Consider the following 20,454-nt stretch of genomic DNA (forward strand, 5'->3'; position numbering starts at 1 on the left):
GGTATTTATTTTTATTTTGCTATGTTTTCTTAAAAAGCTCTGATTGAAAACAAACCTAATGCTATTTTTGTGTTTTATTTTCCAGTTTGTATTTTTGTCATTCTGGCTACTCTTTCTCTATGATCGAGAACTCGTTTACCCTAAGGCCATAGATGGTATCTTTCCAGTGTGGCTCAATCATGCAATGGTAAGTGAGGGGGAAATTTAGTGAATATAGAAAGGCAATAGCCTCTGGATTGAACTCCAAAGTGCCTTGTTTGTTTCAGATCTTTTCCTCAATCTCCAACATCCTGTTCTCTCCTCCCTCTCTGTCCTGTCACTATTTATTTAAAGTGCTCATTGAGGATATAAATGAACAAAAACTGGTACTGTGATTTCAGTCACTGAGAGCAGAGGGGTGTCCAGGAAGGCCTCTGCCAAGTTACATATGAAGTCATTGAAAAGACACGCAACCATAAGGGCAGGCAACTTCTGGATGGCTGCCGTCCTGAAAGAGAAGTGACTTCAACAAGTAACATGTAATGAAAATTCTGGTCCAGGAATGGAAGTAAGCAAGCTTAAGAAAATCCACCCTGACATCCAAAGACTATCACAGAGCTCAGCAGCAGCTTCTAAGCTAACATCTGATCAAGACTATTCATCGCAAGTGAAATCATCATTTACATGTTTCTATGAAAACATTCCTGTTTGGTTTTTTACTCATGCACTTATTTTTAAAGGGCTAAATAGTAAACCTGACTTACTCTGAGATATTCAGGTTAGTAGTATCTGAATACCAGTAACAGTGACCTGGATTAGCAAAGTGGGAGCGAGGCTGTCCAGGTCTTGGATGAAGGATGGGCCTGAGTCACTGGTACTACATGCATGAAGAAATCGTTCAACGTCTAGCTTAGCTGTTTCACACAAATGCATTTCACATTAGTTAGGAGTTCAGAATGAGGTTTCAGAGTCTTTGAAGCAAATGACTTTTAAAAACCAGCGAAAATTACAAGGGACTAGCATTATTAACGCGCCCCAAGATCACAGATTTTCTTTTACCTTCAACCCTTCCATTGTCCTAACACTCACATGGTTTCCAATCCAGAAAAGCAGCTCAGTCCACGGACTCTGCCCTTCCATATACCTCATTCCTCAGTAAAAATCTAGCTTCAGTTTTAAACATGTGTTCAATGAGGTACTGATTACTGACTAAGATATCCAAGTTCTAAACTAATTTAGAGTTTAGGACCAAAAACTATATATTAAATAAATCTCGCTTTCAGGGACCCTCTCCTACCACCTTCTTTTTGTCAGACCACCTCCTTTGGGGAACGTCTGACCACCTTTCTAATTCCCATTAATGTTCATCTAAGACACCTCTGTAGGGAATATTCCTGCTTTTTCATGGTACTTTACGAAGCATGTTCCTCAAATATGAGTTCACTTAATTCACACAACCTTCTTTTGATAACAACTATAATCCTGATTTTTACAAATTAGGATAAAAAGCTCAGAGAAGTTAAGTGATTTGTCTGGGGCCACAGAGCTGGTAAGTGGCGACACTAGGATTTAAATCCAAGGCTAATTCTGGTCCCCCTTATCTTTTGCTGCAGTGAGTGCAGAACTGAGGTTTGATCTGGTTTCATAATTCACCAGGCAAGCAAAAGATTGCTTGATTAACATAGCAAAGTGAGAATTCTCACTTAAAAAATCCAGAATCCCCATCTGTATGCTAATAAGCCCAAACTTGATTTACGAAAATGAAGTGATTTGGGACAACTGACTGAGCTAGATGTTACTAAACTAAAAAAAAGGCAGACTTTATTTGGGGCCAACCACATATATGACACCTTTTCCAGGCTTGGTGAGCTCATGTAGTGTTTTCCTGCAACTGTTCCAAGCTTCCCAGCTCTTTAGGTTCCATTTTCCAGTGGAAATAAGGTTGGGTTTCTTTCAAATACTTGCTTTGGTGACACCCAGCTTCTGTGACCTTGCTAAACCACCATGTGGATTTTTAGATGGCTGTACAATGTACATCACATCCAAGAGCAAAGAGGACAGTGTACAGCAGAACTCCAAAAATGTTTTTATGTCTTCACAACCTGGGATTTCTGTTTGTTCCTAGTCATTTGGTCAATGAAGTAACCTGAATATCTTAGAGAAGAGGGGGTTAGGGACAAAGGAGGTGGGGCAATGGTGATAAGAGAAAAGAAGAGGTGGCTACCTGTCTTCAATCAGACACAGACTCTGTGATTCCGTTAATTTAAATGGAGAAACTCCCAACAGAGCATTTCTAGGGGAAAAGGTTGGCGTCCGCAAAACCAGCTTTGGGTATCCCTAATATGGTCATCTCCAAACTTCCATGCTTCCTTTTGATGTCTGCTTCAAATCCAGTGTCCTTGTGACTGCACCTCATCCTTCTCTCCAGATTGTGTTTCCTATTCTGGACATTTTCTGTCCTCATCATTAAGTCCTCCTAGCCTGTTTTGTCAAGGGATGGTTTCTGCTAACTTCTAAAATACTAGTATAAACAAATATGGAAGTGGCTGTTACCCAGTCACTTTGTTAACACTATCTACATTTTAAGTGTCTTTCCATGACAACCCGAAGAAATGAATACCCAGAAGCCACCACTGTGGCAGCCAGAATGATGATGGGCAGTCAGGCCAGACATTTGGTACTAGTTGCCTACACAGTATGTGGGAAATTGCTTCCTGTACTGCTCCTTTTTCTTTCTCCTCCACAATATAAGAATCACTGGCATACATAGCCAGTGTCAAACTTTCCTGAAAGGTTCCTTCATTTCACAGTAGTTACATTTTTTATTTTGTCCTTAGATTTGAAATACTTTCCCTATTGCCATTTGTGATGATGCCCTGCGTTTTATGAGTAATATTTGTCAAATTAATAAATACCACTCTCCCCTTTGGCACAGTGAAGTTCTAAAACTTTCATGATTTATCAAGTCTTTGGAATCCTCCCAGTGCAAGCTTTCCAGCTCACTGGAAACTTGTCACTGCAGTAGAACCATTCAAAGCTGACTATCATCTCTAAGGAACATTTTTCTACCTTTGTCTTGTATTCAAACCAAATAGTAACATAAGTGAAATATTTGCATCAATCATGGACAGGCTGCCATTCACTGGTGCCCTAAGAACTCCCCTTTGAACCAGCTGCCTTGTTTAAAGTACATCAACCTGATTATTTTACTGCTAACAGTTCTCCAGTCTTCATGAAAGAAGGGAAAATATCCCTCCAGGTTTGCCAGGAAAACATTAGCTCCTCAGAACTTATCAAATGACTACTAGAGCTAGGAGGAGAGTAGGCAGATTTAAATAGCAGGAAGAGGACTCAGTAACTGAGGAAACCATCAGATGCTAACCAGAAGGAAGCTGGGGCACATATTTCTCAGGAAATCAATCTAAATTGCTCAAGTTTCCCCAAAGAGGGGTGAGATAGGTCAGGGAACCCATTCAGAGCCTCCTCTACGTTTGAAAATAGTACACAGTTGTTGAGAACGTGGTGTAAGTGTTGCTGTGGAAGTGGGGTCTATGAAGTGTCACGAGAAAAGGCATGTTTGGAGACCCATGAGGGAGGATGAGGTCTGGTGGTAAGATTTATTTGGGTGAAAATAGAAGGCTGCCTCCTGGTTCCCAATGTCCCAGCTCCATCCGTCCTGCCGTGGACTATCAGTGCTAGAAATACTGCTATTGTCCAGAGTTCCTATGCCATATTAAAGCTCGTCCAGACCAGCCTTTCTCACTATCCAGCGAGCTTAGCCGGCGTTCCCATCTATGATCCACTGTTGTGCTGTACACAGGCTCCTACCTGGCCGCACAGCTGCTAAGGCCATGTGGCTATGGAGAGAGAACCCGCTAGCTCAAGGGGTGAGCATGGGTTAGTGGGTGAGAGAGAGCTCTTCTTTGTTCCCTGGAATTATATCATCTCAAGCTTGGGAAGGATCAGACACTTTTTCAAAACAGCCAATCAACTTCCCAAGCTTTTGATGACTTCTAATGAATGGATCCACCTCCCAACCAATCTCTTCTTTCCCCAAGCTAGATTGACAGGCCTCTATGGTCAAGCACCTCCCCCTGTGCCATTTTGACTTCTATTGTGTATGTGCTTACCTCCCCCTGCACCCCCTCCCTAATCCAGTACCAGAGGGGGGAAGGGAGGAGTGTTAAACCTTGTGGGCAATACTGTGATCCCCTGGAGTGTGTGAAGCTGTAGTTTCCTGGTGTAACAATAATGTTTGATTTCCTTTGCTTCCTTTCTTATTATTATCTAGCTACATACACTAACACAATACTTTGTAAACTATCAAAGACTGCATAAATATGTTATTATCATGTAAAACTCTTAAACCATGATCAGAATTTTAGAACTAAAAGACTTCATTCACAAACAATCTGCTCTTAAGAGTCAGGCCTTCCTAAGGCTGTGTAAAACATCCCAAATACAGCTACTTTGTTACTTAATGTAATATTTTTCACTTGAAAAAAATATTATGAGGGTCATGACTGAAGGAACTGAAAGACCTCTGAGCCCTCTCCAGGACTCAAAATGTCAAGGGAGTGAAACTCTAACCTTCCAGTTTATTCCTCCCTCATAGCATGCAACATGTTATCTATCATTAAATTCAGACATAATTTCAGATTTCTCTCTCCCACCTTCATGTGATATTGTTGGGCTGCTATGTTGACAGGTGAGTCCTGGTGAGTAAAGAAGGTTGACTGCAGGCATTTCAGCACCAAATGGCCACCCTTTGTCCACCAACATTATAGAGCCCTCCTGCATGCCTTCCTTATTCACCCAGCCCTTCCTCTGGGCAGAGGAGACCCACAATCGATACATGTCTGGATACTCAGTTGTTTTCAACCTTCAGAGAATAGACCCCTTTGTGAACCTAAGGAAATCTATGGACACTTTCCCAAAGAAAACACAAAAACCCATAAAATTTTGTGTAGTGTTTTAGAAGGTTTATGGACCTACAAAATTCCATTTATGGGCCTCGGGTTAAGATCTCCTGACATAACCAAGCATATACTGGAAAAGAAGGACCCCAGATGATTTCTAATACTGAGTTCATATCAAAAAGACAAAATTAAGAATACTCATTTTTCAAAGTCATTATTATAAGCTTAGTGCTGTTTTCATTTCTATGGGGTGGTAAAAGAAATATGAGATATGGTTTCTAACCTCAAAAAGCTTAAATTATAGACATTATATATCTAGTAATATATATGTATATTTATATTTCCCGCACAAACACTCAGCTTTTTAACTTGCTAAAAGCAGAGGCTGTGTTCTGAAGAATATTCAGGAGAACATTTGTACGCTTAAAAACAACACCCTCTATTAGTCCCCTGTAAGTCCATGTCTGAAAAGAAAGAGGGACCTGGTCAGGGTTCCCATGAGGGACTCACCTCCCATCCACTTCTGTTTCCACATGATATAAGACATGAGCCAGAGTGAGTTCTGCTGATACAGTGCCCAGCCCATGTCACTCACAGGATGGTAAGTGAGATCCTTTGGAGGACACGTGAAGCTTGGTCCAAACTTAATGAAACCATGCAGCTCTTATACAGTGAGTTAGCCCAAAGTAAAGCCCTGCATAAATATCTTTGTAAGCCACACTTTTTTTGATACCAATTTTAATAAAGTTTTCCCTCACCATAGGGAGTCTGCTTATTTTATATATACATATACACACACATATAAAATCTTACTTATAGAGTGCTTATTCTTAATTATGAGCCAAGCTGTTTTCTAGGAGCTGAGGATGCAGAAATAAGCAAGACACCCCCCAAAATCTGTCCCTTTGGAAAACACAACATCCTAGTGGGGAAGACAGCAATACACATGTTAACCATAAACAAATAATACAATGCACACACATGCACAGGTTTAATCGGGTACAGGGCAATCAAGGTGGTCAGGGAATCCCTCTATGATGAACTGATCTTTAAACAGAAATTTGGGTAATGTGAGGGGGGCACCACAGGAAGTTCTGGCAGAAAGGCTCAGGCAGACAGAACAGCAAGGATGAAGACCCTGAGAGGAACCACCAGCATCTTTAGGAAACAGCAAAAAAGGACAGTGTGGCTGGTTCAGGCTGAATAAAGAGGCGAGTGATGGAACTGAAGCCAGGGTTGCGATTATGCCTCCACTTACACGGAGTTATGATTTTATTCTGAGTATGATGGGGAGGGGATCTTTTCAGGGAGGCCTTTCCTGCTGAGGAAGCACTTTCAATGTTTAAACTATATAAACTATATAAAGACTGAAGAGCAGGCCTTACCTGTTTCTTCCCAGTACAATACATATATATAAAATAGTGCTTAGGGTTATGTAAATCCCTCTTTCTTCCCCAGCACTCTGTATCTATCTCTCTGTTTGTCTATCTATTATCTATCTATCTATCTATCTATCTATCTATCTATCTATCTACCTATCTATCATCTATTTGCATTTTACTTATTCATCTTGCTTGCATTTCAAGAGCATCATATTTACTGTTTTGTCGAAGATGAACACTAAGGATGGACACAATGGAGGTGTGTTGGGGAAGGAAGGAGAGAAGACCAGTTAGGAGGTGTTTACAAAGTACAGTAGGAAATGATGTCTTGGGTTAGGGGCATGGATGGTAGTAGAGTTGATGAGATAAGCTTTTTAGCTTGAGACACAGGGAAGCGTTATGCACAGAGATGCTAGGAGAGGTAAAAGGATTGTAGTGGATGAAATTATTCCTGAGATGCCTATTAGACAACAAAATCTAGAATATGTAGTTGGACGTATAAGCCTAGGGGAGAGTTCTGGGCAGGTGACATAGATTTGGTTGTCTTCATCATAAAGATTGATTTTTAAGTAAAATAATATCTCCTAGGGAGTCAGAGTGGTTAGAAACTATATCCCAGGACTAAGCCTTAGGCTTTCAGTGCTTGGGAGGAAAAGCGGGGAAATTCAACAAAGCCAGTTGAGAAAAAGGTGCCAATGACTTAGGAGGAAACCCAGTGTAGTGTAGTCTCTCCTGGAAGTCAAGTATAAAAATGTTTCAAGAAAAAGGAAGTATTTTATGTCAAAAGCTGCTGAGAGGTCAAGTAAGATGACACTGTAAGATGACTTAAGTTAAAATTTTCCATTGGATTTGGCAATATTGAACTCTCTGGTATGAGAGCAGTTTGTGGAGTGGTGGGGAGAGATAGAGCCTTAATGCTGTATGTATTAATCTTTTTTGCTGAGGTAAGAAATTAACATAACCTTATGGCTTAAAATGAGACAATTTATTAACTTATAGTTCTAGAGGTCAGAAGTTCAAAATGTGTCTTATGAGATAAAAGCAAGGTATCAACAGAACTGCATTCCTTCTGGAGACTCTAAAGGGGAATTTGTTTCCTTGTCTTTTCCACCTTCAGTCTGCCTACATTCCTTGATTCATGGCCTCTTCCTCCTTCAAATTTGTTGTACCATTAAATTCTAAAATCTTCTCTGGCAATTCTCTACTCTATACCAGGTGCACATTAGAAAGAGAAAACATGATGGCCCACAATGACCAGAAAATGGTAATGGTAAAAAACTTGTCATGTGGCTCTGGCGAGGGTGGAGATACACTAATTAAGACAATAAATGGAAGCTTCAATATTGTACCACTGGAAAGACCCTTTTTCAGAGCATTGTTCTGAAGCTCCTGAGCAAGAATGAAAATGGAATCATTTGCAGCACACAGATATTTACTTGAATATTTTTTCAGGTTAATCACTGCAGTGTTATTTATGGATTGTCCTCTTGGTTAAAACACTTTCTAGCTGTCCCTTTATTCATTCCATTCACTTCTTACTCTAAGGTGGGCTAGAATCCCCAAAGGCATTCACCTAGGAAACAAGGAGAAGCTAAATGAATGCTTAAAGCTCAGCAATGAAACTAGAAGCTAACCTGGAATTAAGAAGCAGAATTAGCTAAGTAAGGACAATAAAGGCATCTTGCCCCTCAGGAAGTCTTAAGTCAAATAGAGGAGATTCTGATAACGAACTGCCAAAGGATTACCAACCCCTTTAAGATTTTATATAACTAGAACCAAGCATGCACAGTGCCTACTTTCTTCAGTGAAAGTATATCTTCTATTTTTTTTTAAATTCCAATTCAGAGAACTTTCAATGTGTGCTGAAAAGTAGCTTGCTTTTACTAATATAATTCCATTATCCCAATATCCAGTGAGTCTCTATCCATAGCCTCCTTTTTAAATAGGAGAATAACAGTAAAAAATACATCCCAGCTTCAAAATCAAGGTAAAAAATTGTAATGATCAAAAGATATATCCTGTCTTCTAAGAAGTTACTAGGAATTGAATAGTTGAAATCATTTGGTGCCCCAGAGGGTTTGCTAGTGGGTCTCCTCCCCTCCTGTGTGATGTAATTAATCCTCACTTCCATGGCAACCATGTGTAATACTACCAACGGCAAGAATAACATTATGCTGGAGAATAACCAGGATGGAGAAACTCATTACTGAAGATCCAAAACCCCTCTGAAATTCCAAGAGAAAAAAAAAAAATCAAATCTAAGTGCATAGAAAAGAGCTAAAATCCTGTGATCTCAGAACAGAAATGAAAATGTCCAAGAGCTGCCCAGTGGGTGGGTGAGTGGGAGAGCCTTTCTGTGAGGTTCAAATGGACATCATCCTCTTCCTGATTAGAGGGCATCACAGAAGAGCCCCCATTGTGCCTCTCATTGCTACACAACCCAGACACTGACTGACAGCTGTGAAATCCCGTCCTTGCCTTGAACAAGGAGCTGCTGACAGGCTTTTGACCAGCCCCCCACATCTCTTTCCCTGGTCTCTTCATCTTCTCTGCCTACAGAGCAGTCTTGCGGTTAAATGGGAATTTGAGTTTGTCCAAATCTTCCTACTCCCTCTCACCTCCAGATCCTTGTGTTACCAGCCAGTAGAATATTTCTGCAGGGCCTTATCTGGTCATCTTGATGGTGATTCCACTTGACCAAAAACTATACACATGGATTTCTAGCTTTCAGATACTTTATGTTTAGTATTTTTAATCCTAAGCCCTCCCTTTATTTCTCTCTCCCAATCCAATGGGCATGTTCATTTACACAGAGGTACTTGCTTTAACTTCCTCCTAAATTTTACCAACTTTTCCAATCTATCACCATCCTTACCTACTAACTAGCTTTATTTTGTTTCTGTCTCCTTCACATATTTTCTAGATTCATCCATTTTCTCTAAAATTTTACACTACAGCAAAGCTAAAGCAAAGTGAGGAAGGAGTGTGAATAAAGGTTTGTTCAAAGTGGGGATCCTGTTTTTATGCTCAGTGCTTCTACACTGAGTGCCAAGTATATATCCACAGTGGACTGACAACTAAAAGTGCTCCATATGCTACTAAAGAGCATCTCCATTAACACAAAAATCTATAAGCATGTTGCTTCACACTCCATCCATCCACTCAAAGAATAAATCATTTAATTATGAGCGTTTAAAACAGAATGAAAACCTGATGGTAGATAACAGGCCTCCACCAGGGGTAAGATGTCCTGGCCATTGCTTAAAAATGCTGTTTTTGCTGTTACCTTAGGAACACATGGCCGTAACAGACAATAATATGTTAATATTTTCTTTTTTCAGGCTTGACAATAAATATTCTTTTGTAGCAATGATTGGCAGAGATATTAAAATACTTAACCTATCAAATAGTATTTAATAAAAGTCTTTTGTCTCTAATCAGCTCTAGGAGTGTAGTTTAAGGCTTATATGTAGGAACATTTTAATTAATATGCATACTTTTACTGACATATTTTAAAATACTTTGCTAACCTAATAATGTCAGAATTAGTAGCATGGAAATATCATGATGATCACAGGAATTGTAAGCCTGGCAAAAAATAAAAAAAGGTGCTTAAGAAGTACTTGCGGAGTGATATTTGACAGTTGGAATATTGAGTGCATGTCCAATGGAAATGACACTTAATCGTGATGGCTTTTTTTGAGGTGGTAACTCTTAGAGCATGGTGCAGATAGCCCAAGACATCCCCAGATACAGGTCGCCAGGAAACAAAGCATCTTAGAACCATATTCTACCTTCACAAATGTCCTTTCACATCTGCTAAGTTTCTCTTGGGACTAAAAAGTTGAAAGGGATAGATTATCAGGAAGAAAGATGCTGGAACTTGATTTCTAAAAGTCAGATTGGGGTGAATGGAAGCAAAATGTCTTAGTTCTTTGTCTAAGTTGCAGAAATTATAATCTTGGATATTTTCTACAAGTTAACATTTTATTTCATGAAAATAATTTACTTCAGTACTAGGAAATCCTCGATTCTGGCCCCATTTCTGCCATTATCTCCTATGTGGTTTTGGAAAAGTTAATAGACCTCTCTGGATATTGGTCCCTTAAAATGGGTGTGTTAGCCTGGCAGGTGGGCTCAGCGGTTGAGCATCCACCTATGAACCAGTAAGTCTCAGTTTCATTCCTGGTTGGAGCACATGCTCAGGTTGTGGGCTCAACCCCCAGTAGGGGGCATGCAGGAGGCAGCTGAGCAATGATTCTCTCTCATCATTGATATTTCCACCTCTTTCTTTCTCTCCCTTCTCTCTGAAATAAATAAAACCAAAATGGGTGTGTTAGTTCTTAATTTTCAGCCATGTTATTAGGAAAAAATAAAATATGTACGACATGAAGTTGTATCAGTAATACTTAAGGATCTATGCCAAATTGTTGTCTACTTGAAATCACTATCACCCCTTCTCCATTCTGCTCTGTGTAGCAAGGGATAAGCCTGGAACCACACACAGCTCCTAGAAGCCCTTTCTGCATGTGATTCCAGGTGAGAGTTACCCAGTGAGAGGCATTCTCATAAGCTGTTAAAAGAAGAGAAGAATCCATTTGTCTCTAGGGAGATGTATAGCTGTGTGGGAAGGTGCAGACGCAGGGTTAGCAGCGGCTGCTGGACAAACATCTAGGAACCACACACTTTATACTACAAGTTGCTGAGATCCCAATGTTGGCAGCTCCCAGAGACTTGAGATTTGCTCCAGCTTCTGGGCCAGCTCCCTGGAATCCCCCTTTTCCAGCAGAACTTTTCTGACTTTTACTGTCCTACCCTTTCCAACAGCTAGCTGCCTACACTCTACCTTCCTCCTTGGAATGCCTTGATGGACTTCTGTATTCCTGAGGCAATTATGACTGATATATGACCATAAAATTCCTACTTCCTTCCAAATCATGCCCACAAACCCTGACAAAAGAATCAAAATTCTGAGTGACTTCTGTTTCAGGCTGCAGAGTGGAACAGTAGCCTGAAATAAACAAACATTATAAGGCATCTACAATGTTTTAAATGTTTGACTTACTGACAAGAATGTAATGGAAATTCCCCAAAACTAAAAGAAAACAGAACAGTGTCCAACAAAGATAATGAGGTATAGGCAATATTTAAAGAGAGAATCACTGATTATTTCCTGGAATTTATGAAAAATTAATTCTCAAATTTAAAAAGTACCCGAAAATTGTCACACAGGACAAAGGACAGACATTTGGCCACTTGTATGACACCACACACATTTATACAAAAAGAAGATCCAAGACACAACAAGACTAATAAGATGGTTCCCCAAAAAGAAATTACTGTTAGACTGATAGCTGATATTTCAATAGCAACAAAGAAGCCAGGAGATGATAGAATAATAGCTTCCAAGTATTGAAAAAAAACAAACACCTGCCAACCTATTTACTCATTGAAAGTATATAAAGACATTTTCTGACACAGGAAAACAGACTTGATCACTCACCAACCCTCCTGATAAAGGGCAATGCTGGAGGGCATATTTCAAAAAGATCTCAGAAGGGAGAGCCGAGATATCAAAAGCAGTAGCAAGCAATTTGTTTAACATATGGTGATTAGAAAAAGAATGAATTAAAATACTGGATGAAAATATAGTGTAAGTTGGGAGAGACATTCTAAAGCTTCCTTGAATTGCTGGTGGACAGAGGCTAGAGACAATGACATATTAGCCACTACCAAGTTAAATAAGCATGTTATAATGTCTAAAATAACCACATAGAACTGGAGTGTATGACTTCTGCATTAGTAGGAAGAGGAAAAACTGATGAGAATTTGAGTCCATGGTCAGAGGCTGTCTAAGGTGTAGAGAAAAGCATGGGAACAGGCCCTGGTGTGGGTTGGATACAAATCCATGAATATAGGAAGGCCTTTTGTGCAGGATTAAGTTTCCTCCCCCTAGAAATATTTATACTCTTTTCAAAGGCACAAAGCTCTTAAGTTATGCAATAATCCCTAATTGGGCTATTCCAGAGAATCGTGTAGTCCAAGCCTGTCAAACTCAAAGGCTAACACAGGCCAAAAAACAAGGTTTAAGTTTATGTGGGCTGCAAAAAACAAAAGCTTCAATTTTCATAAAAATGTAGGTTTATTTCGATAGAGACATGCTGAATACAAAAGGCTGAAATAAATGAGTAATTGTTAACATAAAATAATATAACATTTTAATAAAAATTAATATTTTTCTTGAACATTAACTCACGAGACACTGAATAACTGCACAAATTAATAAGCGTAATGCAAATAAACCTATTTTTCTTATTCTCTGAAAGTGAAATATTTCCTGTTGCGCACACCAAACAAGTCAGTCCAAGACTAATGACGTGGCAATTGGCTGCTAAAATATTCGCTGCTGGTATTAGTGGGGAGAAATGGCACGCCTGTGCATAAGGCGCATAAGGGAAATGAATGCAACATGGTTATGGTAATCAGTCATTACAAACGTGCCATGATTGGTATCTAGTTCGTTATTAATAATTATGTATAACAGGATATTTAAAAATTAAGTTACGAAATTTTTATTTAGACATTTTTTACATACCGTTATATTGGCTGGGCCGTAAAAATATTCATTGTGAGCCACATGTGGCCTGTGAGCCACGAGTTTGACATGCTTGATGTAGTCAGATGTGGGGCAGGTAGCAATATGGTAAGGTCAGAAAACATGTGAGAGGAAAATGTGAAGTTTCTAAAGTACTAATTTCAAAGGAGTAGGCATAAACAAAGAGAACTAATGATTAAGTAACCCATTTTGTTCATCCCTTTGTTTACACAATAGCCCTGTTTCCTAAGGTTTATGCCACAGGCTACTATTGAATAATACCAAATTGCGATTGTAGATGAATTGGGTGATGTGCTCTCTTTTCTAATCCTGATAGCTGTCCCTGTTGAGGAGGTTCTTAGAGTTTTCTGGCAATTAAGAAAAGGCTCTTGATCATAAAGGGATCTCTTGAGGTGATCAAATTGCCTGCCTTGCATGATAAGCAATGTAGCAATTAAGCACATTTTGGTATTTCTTTATATTCTGATGCATACTGTTTATGTGTTTATATATAATTAAAGTTTCAGGGTTGGACTATGCGCAATTAATATTTGACAAAGGAGGCATGAACATACAATGGAGTTAAGACAGTCTCTTCAATAAATGGTGTTGAGAAAATTGGACAGATACATGCAAAAAAAATGAAACTAGATCACCAACTTACACCATACACAAAAATAAACTCAAAATGGATACAGGACTTAAACATAAGATGGGAAATCATAAAAATACTAGAGGAATCCACAGACAGGCATCAAAATCTCAGACATATGCCGAAAGAACTTCTTCACTGATACTGCCCCTAGTGCAATGGAAGCCAAAGAGATAATAAACAAATGGGACTACATCAAAATAAAAAGCTTTTTTCACAGCAAAAGAAATCATCAACAAAACAAGAAGAAACCCCATTGTATGGGAGAACATATTTGCAAATGTTATCACTGATAAAGGTTTAATCTCCAACATCTACAGGCAGCTTATACAATTTAATAAAAGGAAGATAAATGATCCAATAAAAAAATGGGCAACGGACCTAAATAGAATCTTTTCAAAAGAAGACGGGAAAAAACCAAGATGGCGGCATAGGTAAACACCTAAACTGCTGCCTCGCACAACAATTTCAAAACTACAACTAAAAGACAGAACGGACACCATCCAGAACCACAGGAAAGCAGGCTGAGTGAAAATTCTACAACTAGAAGGAAGGAGAAAAGCTCACAGAGAATTGGAGGTACGGCAAAGGGGCTTTGTGCGCGCAGAGAGGAAGGGCGGCTGAGAGCTTGGCTGACTTCCTCTGGCGGAAGGGGGAAGGAAGCCTCAGACCGCGAGCTGGGAAAGGCAGAAGTCTGAAGGCGCACACGGGCCAGTGCGCACAAAGGCTGCGGAGGTAGCCATAGGCTTTCCCTAGTGAAAGGGAGTCAGAGGATCCTGACTGAGCCCCAGTTCTGACTGCAGTGAACCCCGGTTCCAGGCGAGCCCCTGGGGACCCACGCTCTTGTAGGGGGAGTCTGGACTCTCGGGCGGAGACTCAGGAGCCGGGGAAGGCGGAGGACTGAAAGTGCGCACACGCGCCGCGCCAGTGCGCACAAAGGCTGCGGGGGTTGCCACAGGCTTTCCCTAGTGGAGGGGAGTCAGAGGATTCTGACTGCACCGAGCCCCAGTTCTGACTGCAGTGAACCCCAGTTCCAGGCGAGCCCCTGGGGACCCACGCTCTTGTGGGGGGAGTCTGGACTCTCAGGCGGAGACTCGAGCTGGGGAAGGCGGAGGACTGAAAGCGCACATGCGCGCAGGGGCGGGGCTGACAGGAAGCCAAGACTGAGACTCCACCCCATCCAAGCTGAGCACAGAGGCTATTGCAATTTGGCAAGTCTAATCCTATAAGGCTGTCTCCAGCACCGAACTTCTCCCAGCATAGACACAGCTGATCCTTACAGCCAACTGGCCCAGAGGTCAATTCTTCCCAGTGATACCAACAACAATAAAGACTTAATTACAACAAGGCTGTACACACAGTCCACAAAGGGGTGCACCAAGAGTGTCCACCTCAGGTTAACTGGGGAAGCAGACCCACTGGGCCATATTGGAAACCTAGCACAAATATCTACCTTACCAACTCAGGGATTCAGTGAAAATGCGGGGTCAAAGAATCAGATCACAAACGAAAGAAATGGAGGAAAACAAACGACTGGATATAGAATTCAAAACCACCGTTATAAGACTTTTTAAGAATATCCTAGAAAAGGCCGATAAATATAACGAGACCCTCGAAGATATGAAAAAGGACCAACTAGAAATTAAACATACACTGACTGAAATAAAAAATATTATACAGAGACCCAAAAAGAGACAAGAGGAACACAAGAATCAAGTCAAAGAATTGAAATACAAAGAAGCAAAAAACACTCAACCGAAAAAGCAAAAAGCAAAAAAAAAAATCCAAAAAGTTGAAGATAATGTAAGAAGACTCTGGGACAACTTCAAGCGTACCAACATCAGAATTATGGGGGTGCCAGAAGAAGAGAGAGAGCAAGATACTGAAAACCTATTTGAAGAAATAATGACTGAAAACTTCCCCCACCTGGTGAAAGAAATAGACTTACAAGTCCAGGAAGCCCACAGAACCCCAAACAAAAGGAATCCAAAGAGGACCACACCAAGACACATCATAATTAAAATGCCAAGAGCAAAAGACAAAGAGAGAATATTAAAAGCAGCAAGAGAAAAACAGTTAATTACCTACAAGGGAGCACCCATACGACTGTCAGCTGACTTCTCAACAGAAACTATGCAGGCCAGACGGGAGTGGCAAGAAATTTTCAATGTGATGAATAGCAAGAACCTACAACCAAGATTACTCTACCCAGCAAAGCTATCATTCAGAATTGAAGGGCAGATAAAGAGCTTCACAGATAAGAAAAAGCTGAAGGAGTTCATCACCACCAATCCAGTACTATATGAAATGCTGAAAGGTATTCTTAAAGAAGAGGAAGAAGAAAAAAGTAAAGAGAAAAAATTATGAACAACAAATACATATCTATCAACAAGCCAACCTAAAAATCAAGTGAATTAAAAACCTGAGGAGCAGAATAATCTGGTGAATATAATAGAATCAGGGGCATAGAAAGGGAGTGGGCTGATAATTCTCAGGGGGAAAGGGGTATGGGGGGGTTCATGAAGAGAATGGACAAAAATCATACACCTATGGATGAGGACAGTGGGGGGGAGGTAAGGGCAGAAGGTGGGGTGGGAAAGGGGTGGAGGGGAGCTATGGGGGGAAAAAGGAGAAATAATTGTAATAATCTGAATAAAGATTTATTTAAAAAAAAAATAAATAAAATAAAATGCAAAAAAAAAAAAAGAAGAAGACGGAAGGAAGGCCAAGAGACACATGAAAACATGCTCAAAGTCACTAATTATCCAAGAGATGCAAATCAAAATGACAATGTGGTACCATCTCACACCTGTCAGAATGGCTATCATCAACAAATCAACAAATGACAAGTGTTGGCAAGGATGCGGAGAAAAAGGAACCCTCGTGCACTGCTGGTGGGAATGCAGACTGGTGCAACCACTGTGAAGAACAGTATGGAGTTTCCTCAAAAAAACTGAAAATGGAACTCCCATTTGACCCAGTAATCCCACTCCTAGGAATATATCCTAAGAAACTAGAAACACCAATCAGAAAGGATATATGCACCCCTATGTTCACAGCAGCACAATTTACAATAGCTAAGATTTGGAAACAGCCTAAGTGCCCATCAGCAGATGACTGGATCAAAAAACTATGGTACAGCTACACAATGGAATACTATGCTGCCATAAAAAAAAGGAATTCTTACCATTTGTAGCAACCTGGATGGAATTGGAGAACATTATGCTAAGTGAAATAAGCCAGTCAATGAAAGAAAAATACCACATGATCTCACTCATTTGTGGATAATAAAAAAATTATAAACTGATGAATAAAAAGATAGATACAGAGGCAGTAAAGCATCAAACAGACTGTCAAATTACAGCGGGAAGTTTAGGGAGAGGTGGGGGAAATAAGAGATCAACCGAAGGACTTATATGCATGCATATAAGAATAACCAATGGATGCAAAACATTGGGGGGGGGGGGTGAAGGCATGTATGGGAGTGGGGTGGGGGGGGTAATGGTAAGATATGTACACATATAATACCTTAATAAAATAAAAGAAAAAAAAAAGAAAGAAAAAAAGAGAAAAAACAAAGTTTCAGGGTTGGGTTTTAATGTCCCCAGGATTGATTGATTTACTTTCTGGTTAATGTCAACATGGGTATTAGCACACAAACCTACAGAATAGCCTGGGCCTACTGGCCACGGGAGGTGTGAAGTGCAAGTCCTAATTCTTAACTGAGATTTCCCTCACTGAGAGATTTAACCAAATGCTCTATTCTCCCCCAAGATGGCTACTGACCCAAGATGGAGACTTTGCTAACATAGGTACTACTCCCAATCCCCTGCCCCAATTTCCTGCTCCCTTGAATTCTTGTAAGTTAGATTGAGCCGTCTTGTCTCTTTCACTCTCTAGAAGCAGGAAGGCAGCTTGCTGCTAGGTCGTTTTTCTGGGACCTCTTCTCTGGCATCGTCTTCTGAACTGCCTACTCTATGAGAAGATGAAAGGAAAGACATAAAAAAGAGCATCCCTTCTTTCTATCACCTGAAACTGAGGTGAACTTCAAGTTATAACTTTATTTTTTCTGAGCTCTGCCCTGAATGTCACCAGGATTTTGGGGCTGAGGTGGGGGGTAGTTGTGGGGTTGGCTAGTTTCCTTTAGGGCAGATATTGCCATTCAATCAACAAGAAAAAGAATGCATGTCTCTCTGAATGGAACAGAGCCTGAGACATTGCCCCGGACCCATGTGTATGATCCATACTTACTCTGTGCATTCCTCTTATTCTAGTCACCAGCTGTTTCCACATTGCCAATTCATGGCTCCTATTTTGCACTCATGTTACTTAACTCTCAGAGGCATTCATCACAGTAGATATCTCTGTCCTTGAAACTCTGCTTTTTGGGCTCTATTGATAGCACAACTCTAACTGTCTACCTGATATTGCTGTTATTGGCCCATCTCTGAGTCAACTTGTCCAGACGCGGACATGTGATACTCACTGCCAAACCAGACCTGGCATGCTCCTCTTCAGGAAATGTAGCCACTATCCTCCCAATGCTCAAGATGGAAACCAGCATTGACCTTGTTGCCTCCCTCCATCCATCACCATTATATTCAATGTATTAGCTAATCTTGTCCCTTTCACCTAAAAAATATGGAGCAAATCTGTTCACTTTCTAGTTCCACTGCTAATACCTGGGTGTCCATCTTTGCTTCTGCGACACAATACCTCCACACTGACCTTCCTACTTCCATTCTCAGCCTTCTCCATACAGCAAAAAAAATAAATAAATAAAATAAAATACAGTTGTCCCTGGAACAACATGGGTTTGAACTGCTCCAGGCCACCTTTACACAATTTTTTTTTTCAATGAATACCTATACTGTTCCAATCCATGGTTTCAGAAGGCTGACTGTCTGCACTGATCTATACCTTTTTATATGGGGCACTTGAGCATCCACAAATTTTGGTATCTATAGGGGTCCGGGAACCAATCCCCCATGGACACTAAGGGACAACTAAGTTATTGGGGCATCAAAAATTATATGTGAACTTTTGACTACAGGATATGAGGGGAGGTGTTGTGTCCCTAAACCCATGTTGCTTGAGGGTCAACTGTAAATATGAAAATAGTCCTCCTCCATAATATTCTACACTTTTAAAAAATGACCTCTTTAGACTGGCCTTCCCTGACTACCTTACTTAATGTCTCTCCACTTTTCTTTTGAAACATAGATTCTTTTTTGTGTCCTTCATATCATATTCCATGATTGGTATCTAAGTCATTTTTTACTTGTTTATATAAAATCTTGCTGATTAAACTATATGCCTACAAGGGCAGGGACCATATTTTTTTTGCCATTTAATCCCCAGCACCTAACGCAGACTGGCACGGGGTAGGCACTTACTGAAGACTACTGTGTACAAGAATGAATGAAGTCTTTATCTCTTAACTCTGGTAGTTTCTCTACATCCTTGACTGACCCCAGAGTTCCTCATTAGGGGTAGAGTGGGGTGTGCTGGGGCCAGGGAACATTGAAGGTGAAGAGAAAGCCTTTAACAGCCCCACCTCTAAAATCGTGCTGACAATATAAGCTTTGATATTTTGAGGTGCTCTTTTGTATAGAAAGTTATAAGTGAGGAAATTTCAGGAAGAGTGTTGGTATCTTGAAATATCTATGGGGCTTTTAGTTGTTACATCAAAAACAGGACATATTAGTGACTGATTTATGTTGAAAAAGAGGCAGAGTCACGGTGATACCATTGCAACTAGCTAGTTATTAATGGTAAGAAAGGAGCAAAGATAGAAGACCAGGCATTATAGGCATGTCACTTGGGCAGCTTCACCAGGAAGCTGCAACTTTTCACTACCCAGGGAACCACTGGCCTACTCCCTGAAGAACTCTGGGGGAAGGGATCCAACAATGGGAAGATAGATGCATGCCCAGGTAAAGTTGGGGTGACATGGGGTCTTAGTCATACCTGGGAACGAAGATCATTGGGCAGAATGGGCATGGTCACTGCAAGCACACAAAAAAAATTGGGAACACATAATCTCTACAGCAGCAGTTCTCAACCTGTGGGTCGCGACCCACAGGTTGAGAACCGCTAGCAGGGTCGCCTAAGACCATCGGAAAACACAGATATTTACATTACGATTCCTAATAGTGGCAAAATTACAGTTAAGAAGTAGCAAGGAAAATAATTTTATGATTGGGGGTCACCACAACATGAGGAACTGTATTAAAGGGTTGCGGCTTTAGAAAAGTTGAGAACCACAAACAAAAGAGTTCTCTTGGCTTGCTCTAGGCTTCCTTGCATTTGCCCATGTTTCCCTGCAGACCCCACATGCAATGGACTGGTGGATTGGGGGAACACAAATTAAGCTGGCCTGATGCTAGATTGGGCTATGCAGACATAGAACAGAAACTCTGGATAGCTCTGATTTTAGCTCTAGTAAAGCCCCAGCTACACTTCTTCTATGGAGGGACAAAGGGAAATAGAACTTTGGAAACTCCTCCCATGCAAGAGTCTCAGAAAATTCTTTTTCTCGGGATATCACAAGAAATCTACCTCCACTAACAACTGGGCAGACAAGACCCTCTACCCTCTGTTAGCAATAGTAGTGGCATGTATTTCGTTAAAGAAGAGGTGATGTTTGTTTTGATTTGTACTGTGGCTCAAGGATGAATGCTCTTTGGCAGAACTATTTCCAGGCTCACACTTGCCTCTGTTACCACCATTCTTAGATCTTAATTAGGTAACTGGGTACTCATGTAACCAAAGAGAGTTCTAAGCCACTGAATCAAGGAAGAAGGGTGGCAAAGGCTGCAATGAAGAAGGAATGAAGACATCACCTCAGAGATAACTAGATGAAAGGAAGGTGGTCAAAGGAAAAAGGAGAGTCAGTTAAAAACAGTTTCTATCTCTGTGAACTGT

The 20,454-nt window shown here is 40.5% G+C and overlaps 1 protein-coding gene across 1 annotated transcript in view; it reads left to right on the top strand.

The window, feature by feature from the left end:
• The window catches only part of ADTRP (androgen dependent TFPI regulating protein), a 69,508-nt gene that overhangs the window by 15,863 nt on the left and 33,191 nt on the right, over window positions 1–20,454 (top strand). Inside the window, exon 3 of the mRNA XM_080655133.1 lies at window positions 86–187. Within this exon, the coding sequence (XP_080511259.1) occupies window positions 86–187 (102 nt within the window). The remainder of the gene's footprint in view (window positions 1–85; window positions 188–20,454) is intronic.

This window comes from Plecotus auritus (assembly GCF_963455305.1).
Source record: "Plecotus auritus genome assembly, chromosome: 2".
Classification (NCBI taxonomy): Eukaryota; Metazoa; Chordata; class Mammalia; order Chiroptera; family Vespertilionidae; genus Plecotus; species Plecotus auritus.